Below are 14,053 nucleotides of genomic sequence, written 5' to 3'. Positions count from 1 at the left end.
ATATAGAAGGAGCTGTTCTCTGACAGGGAAATGCAGCCATGGTTTCTGCTTCATGATGTGCATGTTGGTCTGCCTGTTCTTCTCTAGCCTCTAGCCTGGAAGCTTCATCCTGACAGTGCTCAGAAGTGTCACCTCTACTGCAGCAGACCTTTCCCATCTTGAACGTGTTCTCTTGCCTCCTTCCTGGTCCTTGTGTCTTCCCGTTGCCCTGGGATGCTCGTGGGCCATATCAATGACAAACACATCATCCTCTGACTTCACCCTCCTGGGGCTTCTGGTGAACAGTGAGGCTGCCGGGATTGTATTCACAGTGATCCTTGCTGTTTTCGTGGGGGCTGTAACTGCAAATTTGGTCATGATATTCTTGATTCAGGTGGACTCTCGCCTCCACACCCCCATGTACTTTCTGCTCAGTCAGCTGTCCATCATGGACACCCTTTTCATCTGTACCACTGTCCCAAAGCTCCTGGCAGACATGGTTTCTAAAGAGAAGACCATTTCCTTTGTGGCCTGTGGCATCCAGATCTTCCTCTACCTGACCATGATTGGTTCTGAGTTCTTCCTCCTGGGCCTCATGGCCTATGACCGCTACGTGGCTGGCTGTAACCCTCTGAGATACCCAGTCCTGATGAACCGCAAGAAGTGTCTTTTGCTGGCTGCTGGTGCCTGGTTTGGGGGCTCCCTCGATGGCTTTCTGCTCACTCCCATCACCATGAATATCCCTTACTGTGGCTCCCGAAGTATCAACCATTTTTTCTGTGAGATCCCAGCAGTTCTGAAACTGGCCTGTGCAGACACGTCTTTGTATGAAACTCTGATGTACACCTGCTGTGTCCTCATGTTGCTCATCCCCATCTTCTATCATCTCCGCTTCCTACTCCCTCATCTTGTTAACCGTCCACCACATGCGCTCTGCTGAAGGTCGCAAAAAGGCCTTCACCACTTGTTCCTCCCACTTGACTGTAGTTAGCATCTTCTATGGGGCTGCCTTCTACACATACGTGCTGCCCCAGTCCTTCCACACCCCCGAGCAGGACAAAGTAGTGTCAGCCTTCTATACCATTGTCACGCCCATGCTTAATCCTCTCATCTACAGCCTCAGAAACAAGGACGTCATAGGGGCATTTAAAAAGGTATTTGCATGTTGCTCATCTGCTCGGAAAGTAGCAACAAGTGATGCTTAGAGAGCCACTGCCAAGAGGATAAGGCTTCCTAAGAACTTCCTCCGTTTGCCCTGTTGCCCTAGAGATGATTTGCTCGGCTATCAACCTATACTTACTACTGGCAGTTAAGATGATTCACCCTGTCTGGATTCTTGCTCCGCAGGGGAGCAAGGGAAAGATGTTTTACTGTTATGCAGAGATATTTCAGTGAAGTATCAAAAACGGTTTATTATGAAGTTAAATAATTTATCTAGTCTTTTTATTTAGGGAAGAAAAACCCCAAATACTAGAGTTCACAGCAACCTTTCACTCTGAACTAGATCTCCTTCACAACATTTGTTCATGTTTAAACAACACAAAATGAAAGAGACCTACAAAAGCTATCAAATGTTTACAGTCAAATTCTGTGATTAGCAGCAATAGAGTAAAAGAATGCCAATACACAAGTGGCAAAGAAGATAAAAGCACACACTGTAGTCGTCTTTTTTTAGTATTAACCCCAAGTAACTATAAGCTCTAATATTATCATTGAATCTCTGACCCTCTTGAGTACAGACAGCAGCTGTCAAGTACTAGGCCACAATAAATGCTGGTGAATTGAACAGAACTGAGTATGAATGGGTGGAGGTTCAGCATGACACAGCTACTCACAGGGAATAGACTCTAACACTTAGCATCAAAGAACACAACTGCCACTTTCCTTGAGGGTGTATTAACAGGATACCAGGTTCGTTAACATCCATAGCCAGAAACTTCACTTTTCCAAGTTCTGTGATTCAACAGCAACACTTAAGGCACTTTGAAATTGGCTGAGTGGGGTGGGAAGTCCTTGGAGTTTTCCATGCGGGTGTTACATGATAACAGACATTTTTAAAGCATCACTATGCCTACAGTGTAGGAAAATAGAACAAAGGGCAAACATGGATACAGGAAGACAATTCAGGAGGTTTCAGAGATGAGAAACAAGGATGGCTTGTGTAGGGTGGACACAAAGGATTTAGCTCATGGATTTGGCGTGTGTTAGCAACAGGTGTAGAGTGAAGGATAACTTATTGGTTTGGGCCCAGGTGAATAAAAAAATGGAATATTCATTGATATTTGGAAAACTGGTTGGTAGCAGAAGTCAAGAATTCACTGAAGATAATTTGGAAATATCTATTAGGTATTTAAGCTAGGCCGGGTGCAGTAGCTCATACCTGTACTCCCAGCACTTTAGTGGAGACCAAGGAGGGTGGATTGCTTGAGCTCAGGACTTTGAGACCAGCCTGCCAACATAGCAAAACCCCATCTCTACCAAAAACACAAATATTAGTTGGATGTGGTGGCACATGCCTGTAGTCCCAGCTACTTGGGAGGCTGAGGTGGGAGGATCACTGGAGGCTGAGAAGTTGAGGCTGCAGTGAGCCATGATGGCACCACTGTGCTCCAGCCTGAGTGGCAGAGAGACCTTGTCTCAAAATACATAAATACAGAGAGATATTGAAGGTATATGTAAAGTGAATTGTACTTCAGCTTAGAGTTCTGAACATAAAGCATACATTTAATAATCTTCAGAGTACGAAGAGCATTTAAAAACAGGTTTTTTGAGGGTTTTCTTAAGAGAAAGTTTGAGACGAGATCTGAGGCAGCTGGCGTCACATGAAAAATTAGATAGGGTTTTATGAGGTTAGAAGAAATCTAAGACAAAGTGTTTAAAGAAAGACAGTAAAAGCAACTGCAACAAGTGCAGTCTATGGCTGAAATAAGTGGGATTTGGTTACTGTATTTAGCAACGTGAAAGGTTACTTGTAACCTTAGTGACCATTTTTAATGGAGAAATGCTTAGAGATGATTCAGGGTAAAATCAAGGGGGAGGAAGTGGATAAGGTGAGTATGAATTTTCAGATTTTTTTGTAAAGGAAATGGAGTATAACTAGGAAAACATGTGATACCAATGTGTTTGATGTTAATGGTGCTGTCATGTGATATTGAGTGTGAAGTTCAAAGGAATAATTCAGTACAAAAAGAAAATCGATATATGAGAAATGGAGGAAACTTTCAGAAAGATGGCCTTTGAGAGTGGCCGAAAGCACAGAAACCAGCTTAGAAGTGGAGAGTCTGAACTTCTGTAAGAGCATGGCCAACTCATGGACCATAGCAGGGGGTCAGGCAGAGTGTGTGTTACAACTAAGCTCCCTTCCGATGGTATGGCCAACTCATGGACAATAGCAGGGGGTCAGGCAGAGCGTGTGTTACAACTAAGTTCCCTTCCGATGGTATGTATCTTCTCAGTGCAGTTAGAATCAATGAGAGCGTCTATGAGTAAAGATCAGGGTGGTCCTGTCGAAAGTTTGAGAGAAGAGAATCATCTTGGAGAACAGGTAAGTTAATAAGCTAGTAGAGACATCTGGATTGTAGGACAACCTTCGGACTTCTTCTCCTTTGCATTGAATTTATGAATTTAGCACAGCACATTTGTCAGACGATTCATGATGTGTGTTCGGGATGGTGGCCAGAAAATAGTAGGCACTCAATATGTTAACTAGAATTATGTTAAAAACAAGGACAAAATAACATCAGCAACTGCTGCTGTTACTACTACAAACTTATTCCTTTGTGAATAAAGTATGTCATATTTATGCTTTTCCGAGGCATATAATTTGCAGTATGTAATAGATGTTCAGTAGCTGTTTATTTCAATAAATTTCTCTTTGGGCAATTAAAAGTTGCATAGCCAGAATTCTTCATGGTATGGAGTTTCTTGTATAACATGGCATGATTTTGCATTATAAGGTGACACTGTCACTTCATTTCAAAATGTTAATTATTTACGTTTAGAAGTTAAATTCCACCCTACTCCTAAAACATTCTCTGTAATCTTGGCTTTGTGGTGGCTTCTCTGGTGATGGGTTCCCGTTTAGCATGGGAAAATGTCCCTGCCCTGAGTGTCCTAGTTGTAGTTGGCACCAAGAGGAGATGCGCGCACAGATTTCACTAAAATACTGTGTGATACCAGCGTATATGCCCAGTAACAGATTGTTCAGGTGTTGAATAGCTTTTTATAAGGTTTTTTCCCCATGAATATTTAACTGTTCTTTAATTATTTCCACCCCATCTGCCAATTTCAAAGGCAATTTAAGGGTGATAAGGCCATATGCTTGGAGCTTGAACCCCCTGGAGTCTGAATATTAGCCTATTTCTCTCTGGGCTGTGTGCCCTGAGCATGTTACCTAACCTCTCTGTGCCATAGTTTACTATCTTGCTCAGAGTCTATCATAGTTGAAGAATGAGGAAGAGGCTTCTTAGAGCAGGTATTTTCTAAGCCTACAACTGTTGCTCCTTCAGGCCATGGGGGCTCTGCCTGAGTGATCTAGCCAAGCCGTCTTCTGTGGGTTCCCTAGGCAAAGCTCTCATCAGGAGTTCCTTGATTCGTTGAATAGATTCTACCTCAGGTACTGCACTGAGACATTTGTGATTGCATCTAAGATGGTTATATATCTCCCCACTTTCTCTTGGCTTGCTGATCTATCCGTACAGGAAGAAATCTATACATGAATACAAAGTCCCAAGTGATTATCTGTAGATTGTATTAGACATCCTGCAGGTGTTACTATGGGACACCATGACATCCTCCTCCTGACACCTTGTGGCCAGTTAGTAATATGACAGTATCCTAAAACAACACCATGTGTTCTTTATTCTTTAAAACTGCATGTATCATTAGGAGAATAAAAAAACAAAAATGAATAACGTATTATCGGTACCTTTGGACTGATGGTGACATCATTTTTGTTTGCCATTAAACATTTTCTGCATTTTAGCAGTTATTTTTACTCTGTAATCCCTCCAGAATCAATTGGAAAAAATACAATGAATTGTATAAAAACCTTGAATCTGATTATTAATTGCCAAATAATTTGCCAAAAAGTTTGTTTCTCCATATATATTTCTGTAATTATAGATAGAATTTAATAGCTTTATAGTTAATATCCCTCACTTTATTTGGTAAAACTTGAAAAGTTATTGAATTTGCTACAACATAGAGGAAAGAAGTCTTTGCTTGGGGGATATTTAATTCCAGCCACTTTGTAATTTTAGGGAGTGAATTGAATCACCACTTAATGACGCAGGCAACAGCAGGGCTTCTAAGAAAATCACATTATAAATGAGTGTTAAGCTCTTCTTATACTATGAAATATAACACTAGAAATGCCATGCAAAACTCATCATTAATCATCTCAAGAAAACAGTTGTGAAACCATTCATGAAATAACCCCTCACCCCATCAAGAAACAGAACATAACCAGCACTCCAGGGCGCTCTTGTGGTTTGATCACCACACATGCCCCAGGGCAAAGACAGGCATTATTCTAAATGTCTCTAACTTTCATTTGAACTACTTTTAGACATGCAAAAATGTGCAAAATTAGCACAATGAGCTTCCAATGTGGCCGTCACTCAATTTCTCTTAATGCTGACATTATTTTGAAACAGTTTTGCTCTTGCTGCCCACGCTGGAGTGCAATGGCATGATCTCAGCTCAGTGTAACCTCCCCTCCTGGGTTCAAGTGATTCTCCTGCCACAGCCTCCCAAGTAGCTGGGATTACAGGCGCCCACCACCATGCCTGGCTAATTTTTTGTATTTTTAGTAGAGACAGGGTTTCACCATATTGGCCAGGCTGGTCTTGAACTCTTCTGTCTGCTCAATTCCACACTGATAATGTTGATGACAAGCTTCTTTCCAGGAGCAGAACAAAGTCCAGATGAGACAAATCATTCTTCCACCTACCCAGGGACTTCTGCATAATTGACTCTTCCTTGGCTCCTTCTTTCTCTTCAGACATTCACCTTATCCTGTGTAAAATGTACATTTACTGGGCACTAACTGAAGTCTCCAGAAACGTAACCATTGACCTTACCACCAACCTGCCCGTCTTCCTATATGCCTTTCCCCACCTTAAGAAAATGTATACGTACTGAGTGTTCTAAAAACCTCTTTGGAAAAATGGCCACGGGTGTGTCTGTGGCTTATTTTTCTAGACATACTCTAATATTAGCTTAATAAACCTTGACTGAGCAATTCTCACTCAGTTAAGTTTCTAACATTTCTTTAGTTGGGCCTTGACAGTGAAGAATATTGATCAGTTATTTTGCCAAATGAATTTCTTAGTAATTATTCCCTGGATTTTTTCTTGCATGACTGGATAAATATTCCTAAATACTACAGTTTAATTTTTACTATTCATTGAAAATTATATAAATAAAATTGTGTACCCTGTCGATGAAAAGTCAAACCCTGTATCTTAAGATTTATTCTGAGCCAAATGAGTGACCAATGGCCCATGGAACCACCCTCAGAAGATCCTGAGAACGTGGGTCTGAGGTGGCTGGACAACTTGGTGTTACGCATTTTAGGGAGACATAAGACATCAGTCAACATGTATAAGATGTACAGCGGTTTGACCTGGAAACACAGAACAATTGGAAGCAGGAGTTTCCAAGTCAGAGGCAGATTCAAAGATTTTCTGATTGGCAATTAGCTGAAAGAGTTGTTTATCAGTAGAAAGAAATGTCTGGTTATGGTAAGGGTTTGTGGAGACCAAGACTTGATCTTGTAGATGAGGCCTCCAACAAGCAGGCTTCAGAGAGAAGATTGTAAATGTTTTTTAATCAGACTTAGGACAGATTCTTTAATCTTTAAGACTTATCAGTAATTCCAAAAGGGGGAGGGGAGGGTATCGTGAGGCCTGTCAAGCTCTTCCTTCCCATCATGGCCTGAACTAGTTTATCAGGTTACCTTTGGAATGCCCTTGCTGAGATGAGGGCCCTATTCAGATGGTTGAGGGAGCCTTAGAATTTTACTTTTGGTTTAAAACCCTTTAGTATTTAGCCGGAATTTTAGGAAGGGGGACCCTGATTTTTGTAGTGAGAAGAACCCATATGAGTGCCCATGGACATAAACATACACAAACAACAAATAAGCAATTCAAGATCTGATAAAAAGATAATGACATTGAAAGATGCTTCTGAACCCTATGTCTGAGGCCACCAAGCAATCCAAGCAAAATCATTCTTGTGACCTGGTTACAAAGATGTGCATTTCAAATACCAGTAAAGAGAAAAGACATAAAAATGGGAAGATTAACATTTTTAAAAAGAAAACAAAACAGATTACTTATTAGCCTTTTCATCAGAATGAGCTTATTTCCAGAGTCCCAGCCATTAATGAAGAGCATAGAGTAGTTATGAACAAAATTTGACTTCATCTCACAAAACCTGACTTGGTGAACAAGGTCCCAAAACTAGCTGCCATCAGTGATGTGCAGAAGAGCAAGTGCAGAGGGCAAGCTGGGCTACAAGAGGACTCTAAGGGGCACAAGCAGGTTGTGTGGTGCCGTCTCCTGTGAGCATGCTCTGAGAGGCAGATAGGTCTAAAGAGCAGAGATTGGAAGATTGACACTGATAGAATACTGTGTCAGAAGTCAGAGTCACAATCACTTTGGTGACTGAGTGGGGACAGGATGGGTTTTGAGGGTTGGTAATCATTCTTGACCAGCTGGGTCAAGAGAGAGATTGAACTCCTGGTCTCTAGCAATGCTCCCACCTCAGCCTCCCCAGTAGCTAGGAGATATAGGTATTTGTATATACATATATATGGGTGTGTGTGTATATATACATATATATGTATACATGAAAGAAAAGATGACTAATTTCTCTGTGTGTGTGTGTATATATACACATATATATACACATATATATATACACATACACATATATATACACATATATACACACACATTATATACACACACATTATATACACACACACATATATACACACACACACATATACACACACACACATACACACACACATATACACACACACACATATACACACACACATATACACACACACATATACACACACACACATATACACACACACATATACACACACACATATATACACACACACACATATACACACACACACATATATACACACACACACATATATACACACACACACATATACACACACACACATATACACACACACACATATATACACACACACACATATATACACACACACATATATACACTCTTCTGATAAATATCCTGTTGAAACTGTGACTCTCTCAGGAATTCTCGGTGCGTCTTCACAGCCCTCCCTCTTCTGCAGCCCCTGCTCTGCTGCTTCCATCCAGGCTGCTTGCCCCAGAGATGGGCTGCGCTGCACGGGGCTCCTCCTGAGATGCTGCCTCTTCACCATGACCCTCTGGATTCTCGTCTGTGTACCACGTCTTCTACTTTAAAACCTCCCCATTGTGGAGCATGTCTTTCAACAGGTTTATAAACAAAGTCCGTGGGAGGAAATTTTTTAAAGGCCTTGCATGTTTGAAAATGATTTTTTTATCCTTCCACTTGACAGTAGATCTGGCCAGGTGTCCATGTGTAGGTTGAAAAAAGCTTTCCCTCATGAATATGAGGATGTCCCTCCTCCATTGTCTTCTAACATTCAGTATTTCTCCTGGGAGTTCCATGCTCTCAATTTTAGATGTGTTGTCGCCCCCCTGGAGGCTTCAGGCTCTCCTTTGGCAGTCGTGTTAAACATTCATAATGTCTTCATAAGGGCTCTTTTTAACAATTATGTTGGGCAATTGATGAACCTTTTCATCTTGAAACGTGTCTTTCAATTCTAGAATTTTTGCTCTGAAACATGACTGGAATATGTGCTTTCCTTCCATCTAAAACATTCTTTTCCTCTGGAATTTTTATTACTTGATTTGCCTCCTGACTCTCAAACTGGATCTCTTCTTCTACCTTCTTTTGCATCTGTCTTGTCCTACTTTACAGTCTACACTGCCATAATCTAAATGTTCAAGAACTCTTAAAAATTTCTCCAATGCTCTGTTTAAAACACCCTGTTCTAGTTTAATATCTGTTCGTATGTTCTTATCTGTCATAGCAGATTAGTCAGTTATCTTTTATAGAGTTTCTCTACTTACTGCATACTGTATTTCCTCTTATTTTCACTGATTTGCATGATTTCTGCGTTTATTTTAGAAGCTTTCGTCAAGTTTTGTAATCCCTGTCTCTCTCCTAATGTTAGTCTCTGGATAAGGACAAGACTTAACGAGTAGGAGTCACTAAACTATGATGTAAATGACTTATTTTGGAAACCTCAAATGTCAGTATTCCTAGGTATTTTCTTTGGTATGGTCTGCTTCCTCTGCAAATCTTTCTGGGAGCTGCCAGCATTCTGAGAACCCACGTTGGGGAAACGTGCTGGTGTGCTTCACAATGCAGGGTGCAGACTTCCCACTTACACCCACGCAATGTCTGTTTTCCAATCCCAGAGCCCCTTGGGTACAACACCTCCCAAGTTAGTGTCGCGTCAGGTCGGGGAGGAAGGATTGTCTAACTGAAGTGCGTGTGTAACAGTTTTTATACAAACTTTTAGCCAAGCCTCCCATTTCAATGTTACCTGTAATATTTAGACAGACCTGATTAGGAGTTCTTCCAGTAGGAATCAACTTGCTTCCGAACTTCTCCACTCACCAGCTCAGTGTTCTGCTTTGAGATTTTTATAAGTCAAAAACAGTTTCCTTTGGCTTTCCAGCTTCCAAAACTTCGTTGCTGTTTTTTCTCCCAACATCTTGATTCTTCTGTATTTATGCTTTAAACATGAGTCCCTTCACTGAGTGGTAAACACTTATGTTTCAAAAAAGGCCTGAAAATATCTTTTGTTAATTTAATCCTTTTATTTTTTATTACCATTTTCTTTCAAATTTTTAAATTTATATTTTAATTGACAATTGTATATATGGTGTACAACCCAATGTTTTAATATGTATTATACATATATACACATTTTGGAAAGACAAAATCAAGCTAATCAACATATCAATTACTTCACATCCTATAATTTTTGAGTGGTGGAGTATTTAAAATCTAGCAATTTGAAAATAAATATATAATACATATATATAAACTGTAATCATCATATTATACAATAGATCTAAACTTATTTCTCCTGTCTAACTACCCTTACTTTTGAATGATAGTATAGCTGGGTTTACAATTCGGGATTGGTAGTTTTATTCTAACAGCATTTGTCCTTGAGACGTTCTCTCTTTTTTAAAGTTTTTTTTCCAACTTTTATTTCAGGTTGAGGGGTACATGTGCGGGTTTGTTATATAGGTAAATTGCATGTCACTGATTATTTCACCACCCAAGGGATGAGCATACTTCCTGATAGGTAGGTTTTCAGCCCTCACTTTCCTCCCTACACCCTCGAGCAGGCCCGGTGGGGGGGGTCTGTTATTCTTTGTGTCCGTAGGTCCTCTGTTTAGCTCCCACTCAGAAGTGAAAATATGTGGTGTTTGGTTTTCTGTTTCTGTGTTAGTTTACTTAGCATAGTGGCCTCTACCTCCATCAACATTGCCACAAAAAACAAGATCTTGTTTTTTCTGGCTGCATGTATTCCATGATGTATATGTACAGTATTTTCTTGATTCAGTCTACCACTGATGTACGTTTAGGTTGATTCCATTTCTTGGCTATTATGAACAATGCTGTGAAGAACAAACGTGTGTGTGTGTGGCTTCATGGTAGAATGATTTATATTCCTTTGGGTCAAAAGGTAATTCTACGTTCTTTCAGAAATTGCCAAACTACTTTCACAATGGCTGAACTAATTTACATTCCCAACAGGAGTGTATAAGCATTCCCTATTCTCTGCAACCTAACCAGTGTCTGTTATTTTTTTACTTTTTAGTAATAGCCACACTGACAGGTGTGAGATGGTATCTCATTGTGGTTTTCATTTGGACTTCTCTAATGATTAGTGATATTGAGCATTTTTTATATCCTTGTTGCCTGAATGTAAGTCATTTTTGGAAAAGTATCTGTTAATATCCTTTGCCCACTGTGCAAAAGCTCTTTAGTCTAATTAGATCCCGTTTGTCAGTTTTCACTTTTGTTGACCTTACTTGACCTTGCTATTGCCATCTTCACCATAAAATCTTTTCTGGGTCCTATGTCTAGAATGATATTTCTTAGGTTATTTTCCAGATGTTTTATGGTTTTAGGTTTTACAGTTAAGGGTTTAATCAATCTTGAGTTGACTTTTCTATGTAGTATAAGGAAGGGGTCCAGTTTCAATCTTTTGCATTATGGCTACACAGTTATTTTAGCAACATTTACTGAACATGGAGTTCTTTCCCTATTGCTTGTTTTTGTTCACCATGTTGAAGATCAGATGGTTTTAGGTGTGTGTCATTATTTCTGGGCTCTCTACTTTGTCCCATTGGTCTATATACCTGTTTTTGTACCAGTACCATGCTGTTTTGGTTACTGTAGCCCTGTTGCATGATTTAAAGTTGGGTAGTGTGATGCCTCCAGCTTTGTTCTTTTGCTTAGAATTGCCTTGGCTATTCGGGCTCTTTTTTGGTTCCATGTGAATTTTAAAATATTTTTTTCTAATTCTGTGAAGAATTCCATAGGTAGTTTTATATGTGAATAGCACTGAATCTGGAAATTGCCTTGGGCAGGATGACCATTTTCATGGTATTGATTCTTCCTATTCATGAGCATGTAATGCTTTTCCATTTGTTTGTTTCATCTCTCATTTGAGCAGTGTTTTGTAACTTTCATTGTAGAGATCTTTCACCTCTGGTTAACTGTATTCCTAGATATTTTATTTTCGTGGCTATTATGAAGGAGACTGCATTCTTGATTTGGCTCTCAGCGTGAATGTTGTTGGTGCATAGGAAGGCTACTGAGTTTTGTACCTTGATTTTATATCCTGAAACTTTGCTGAAGTTGTTTATCAGATCAAGGAGCTTTGGGACAGAGACCATGTGGTTTACTAGATATAGTATCATGTTGTCTGCAAGCAGGGATAGTTTGAGCTTTTTTTCTTCCTATTTGGATGTCTTTTATTTCCTTCTCTTGCTGATTGCTCTGGCCAGAACTTCCAATACTATGTTGAATAGGAGTGGTGAGAGAGGACATCCTTATCTTTTGCTGGGTTTTAAGGGAAATGCTTCCAGCTTTTGCACATTCAGTATGATCACTGTGGAGTTTTCATAGGAGGCATTTGCTATTTTGAGGTATATTTCTTCAATGACTAGTTTAATTGAGTTTTTAACATGGGAGTTAAAATTTATCAAAAGCCTTTTCTGAATCATTGAGATAATCATGTGGTTTTTGTTTTTAGTTCTATGTGATGTGATGTTGAACCAACCTTGCATCCCAGGGATGAATCCTACTTTGGTCACGGTGAATAAACTTTTTGATGTACTGTTAGATTCCATTTGTATTTTGTTGAAGATTTTTGCATCTATGTTAATCAAGGATACTGGCCTGAAGTTTTTCTTTTTGTGTGTGTATCTCTGCCAGGTTTGGGGATCAGGATGATGCTGGTCTTATAGAATAAGTTAGGGAGGGGTCTCTCCTCAATTATTTGGAATACTTTCTGTAGGAACGATATGAGCTCTTCTTTGTACCTCTTGTAGAATTTAGTTATGAATCTGTCTGGTCCTGGACTTTTTGTAGTTGGCAGGCTTTTTATTATGAATTTAATTTCAGAACTTTTTATTGGTCTGTTCAGGGATTCCGTTTCATCCTGATTCAATGTTGAGAGGTTGTATGTGTCCAGGAATTCATTGATTTCTTCTAGATTCTCTAGCATAAAGCTGTTCATAGTAGTTTCCGAGGGTTTTCTTTGGTTGATGTTTCTGTCAGGTTGCTGGTAATGAACTCTTTGTCAATCCTGATTGTACTTATTTGTAGCTTCTCTTTTTTCTTAGTCTATCTAGTGGTCTATTTGTCTCTTTACGTTTTTCAAATACGAACTCCTGGATTCGTTGATCTTTCATATGGTTTTTCACATCTCAATTTCCTCCCATAAAGCTCTGATTTTGATTAATTCTTTGCTAGTTTTGGAGTTGGTTTGCTCTTGTTTCTCTAGTTCTTCTAAGTGTGATGTTAGGTTGTTAATTTTAGGTCTTTCTGACTTTTTCATGTGGATATTTAGTGTTGCAGACTCCTCCTTAACACTTCTTTAGCTACATCCTAGAGATTCTGCTATGTTTTACCTTTGTTCTCATTAGTTTCAAATAATTTCTTGATTTCTGCCTTAATTTTGTTGTCTACAAAAAGTCACCATTAGCATATTGAATTTTCGTATAACTTTGTTTTGAGTGATTTTCTTAGTATTGATTTCTATATTTATTGCACTGTGGTCCAAGAATATGGTTGGTATAATTAAGTTGCTGAGGATTGTTCTGTGTCCGATTGGTCAATTTTGGAGTATATGCTGTGTACAGGTGAGAAGAATGTGTATTCTGTGTACAGGTGAGAAGAATGTGTATTCTGTTTTGGGGTTCAGAGTTCTGAAGATGTCTATTCGGTCCATTTGGCCAACTGTTGAGTTTAGGTCTCAAGTCTCTTTGTTAGCTTTTTGCCTCAATACTGTCGGGGATGCTGAAATCTCCCATTATTATTGTATGGGAGTCTGAGTATCTTTGTAGGTCTTTAAGAACTTGCTTCATGAACCTGGGTGCTTCTGTGTTGTATGCATAGATATCTAGGATAGTTAGATCTTGTTGAATGGAAACCTGTACCATTATATTATGGCCATCTTTGTCTTTTGTGACCTTTGCTGATTTGAAGTCTGTTTTGCCTGAAACTAGAATCGAAACCCTTGCTTTTTTGTTTCCATTTGCTTGGTAGATTTTTTTCCATCCCTTTACTTTGAGCCTATTGGTGTCATTGCGTGTTAAATGGGTCTTTTGATGACAGCATACCTTTGAATCTTCTTTATCCAGCTTCCCACTCTGTGCCCTTTGAGGCAGTTAGCTTGTTTACATTCAAGATTACCATTGATATGTGTAGA

At 39.5% G+C, this 14,053-nt stretch overlaps 1 protein-coding gene across 1 annotated transcript; it reads left to right on the top strand.

The window, feature by feature from the left end:
- The first annotated feature begins 232 nt into the window (after nt 1–232).
- Nucleotides 233–1,184, top strand: LOC129532330 (olfactory receptor 2T11-like). The gene is given in 2 exon segments (XM_055381365.2): nt 233–856; nt 858–1,184. Coding segments are annotated over 2 exon segments (951 nt in total).
- Nucleotides 1,185–14,053: the final 12,869 nt, after the last annotated feature.

This window comes from Gorilla gorilla, chromosome 1 (assembly GCF_029281585.2).
Source record: "Gorilla gorilla gorilla isolate KB3781 chromosome 1, NHGRI_mGorGor1-v2.1_pri, whole genome shotgun sequence".
Lineage (NCBI taxonomy): Eukaryota > Metazoa > Chordata > Mammalia > Primates > Hominidae > Gorilla > Gorilla gorilla.
Note: the sequence above shows the minus strand (reverse complement) of the source record. Positions and strands in the feature narration are given on the sequence as shown.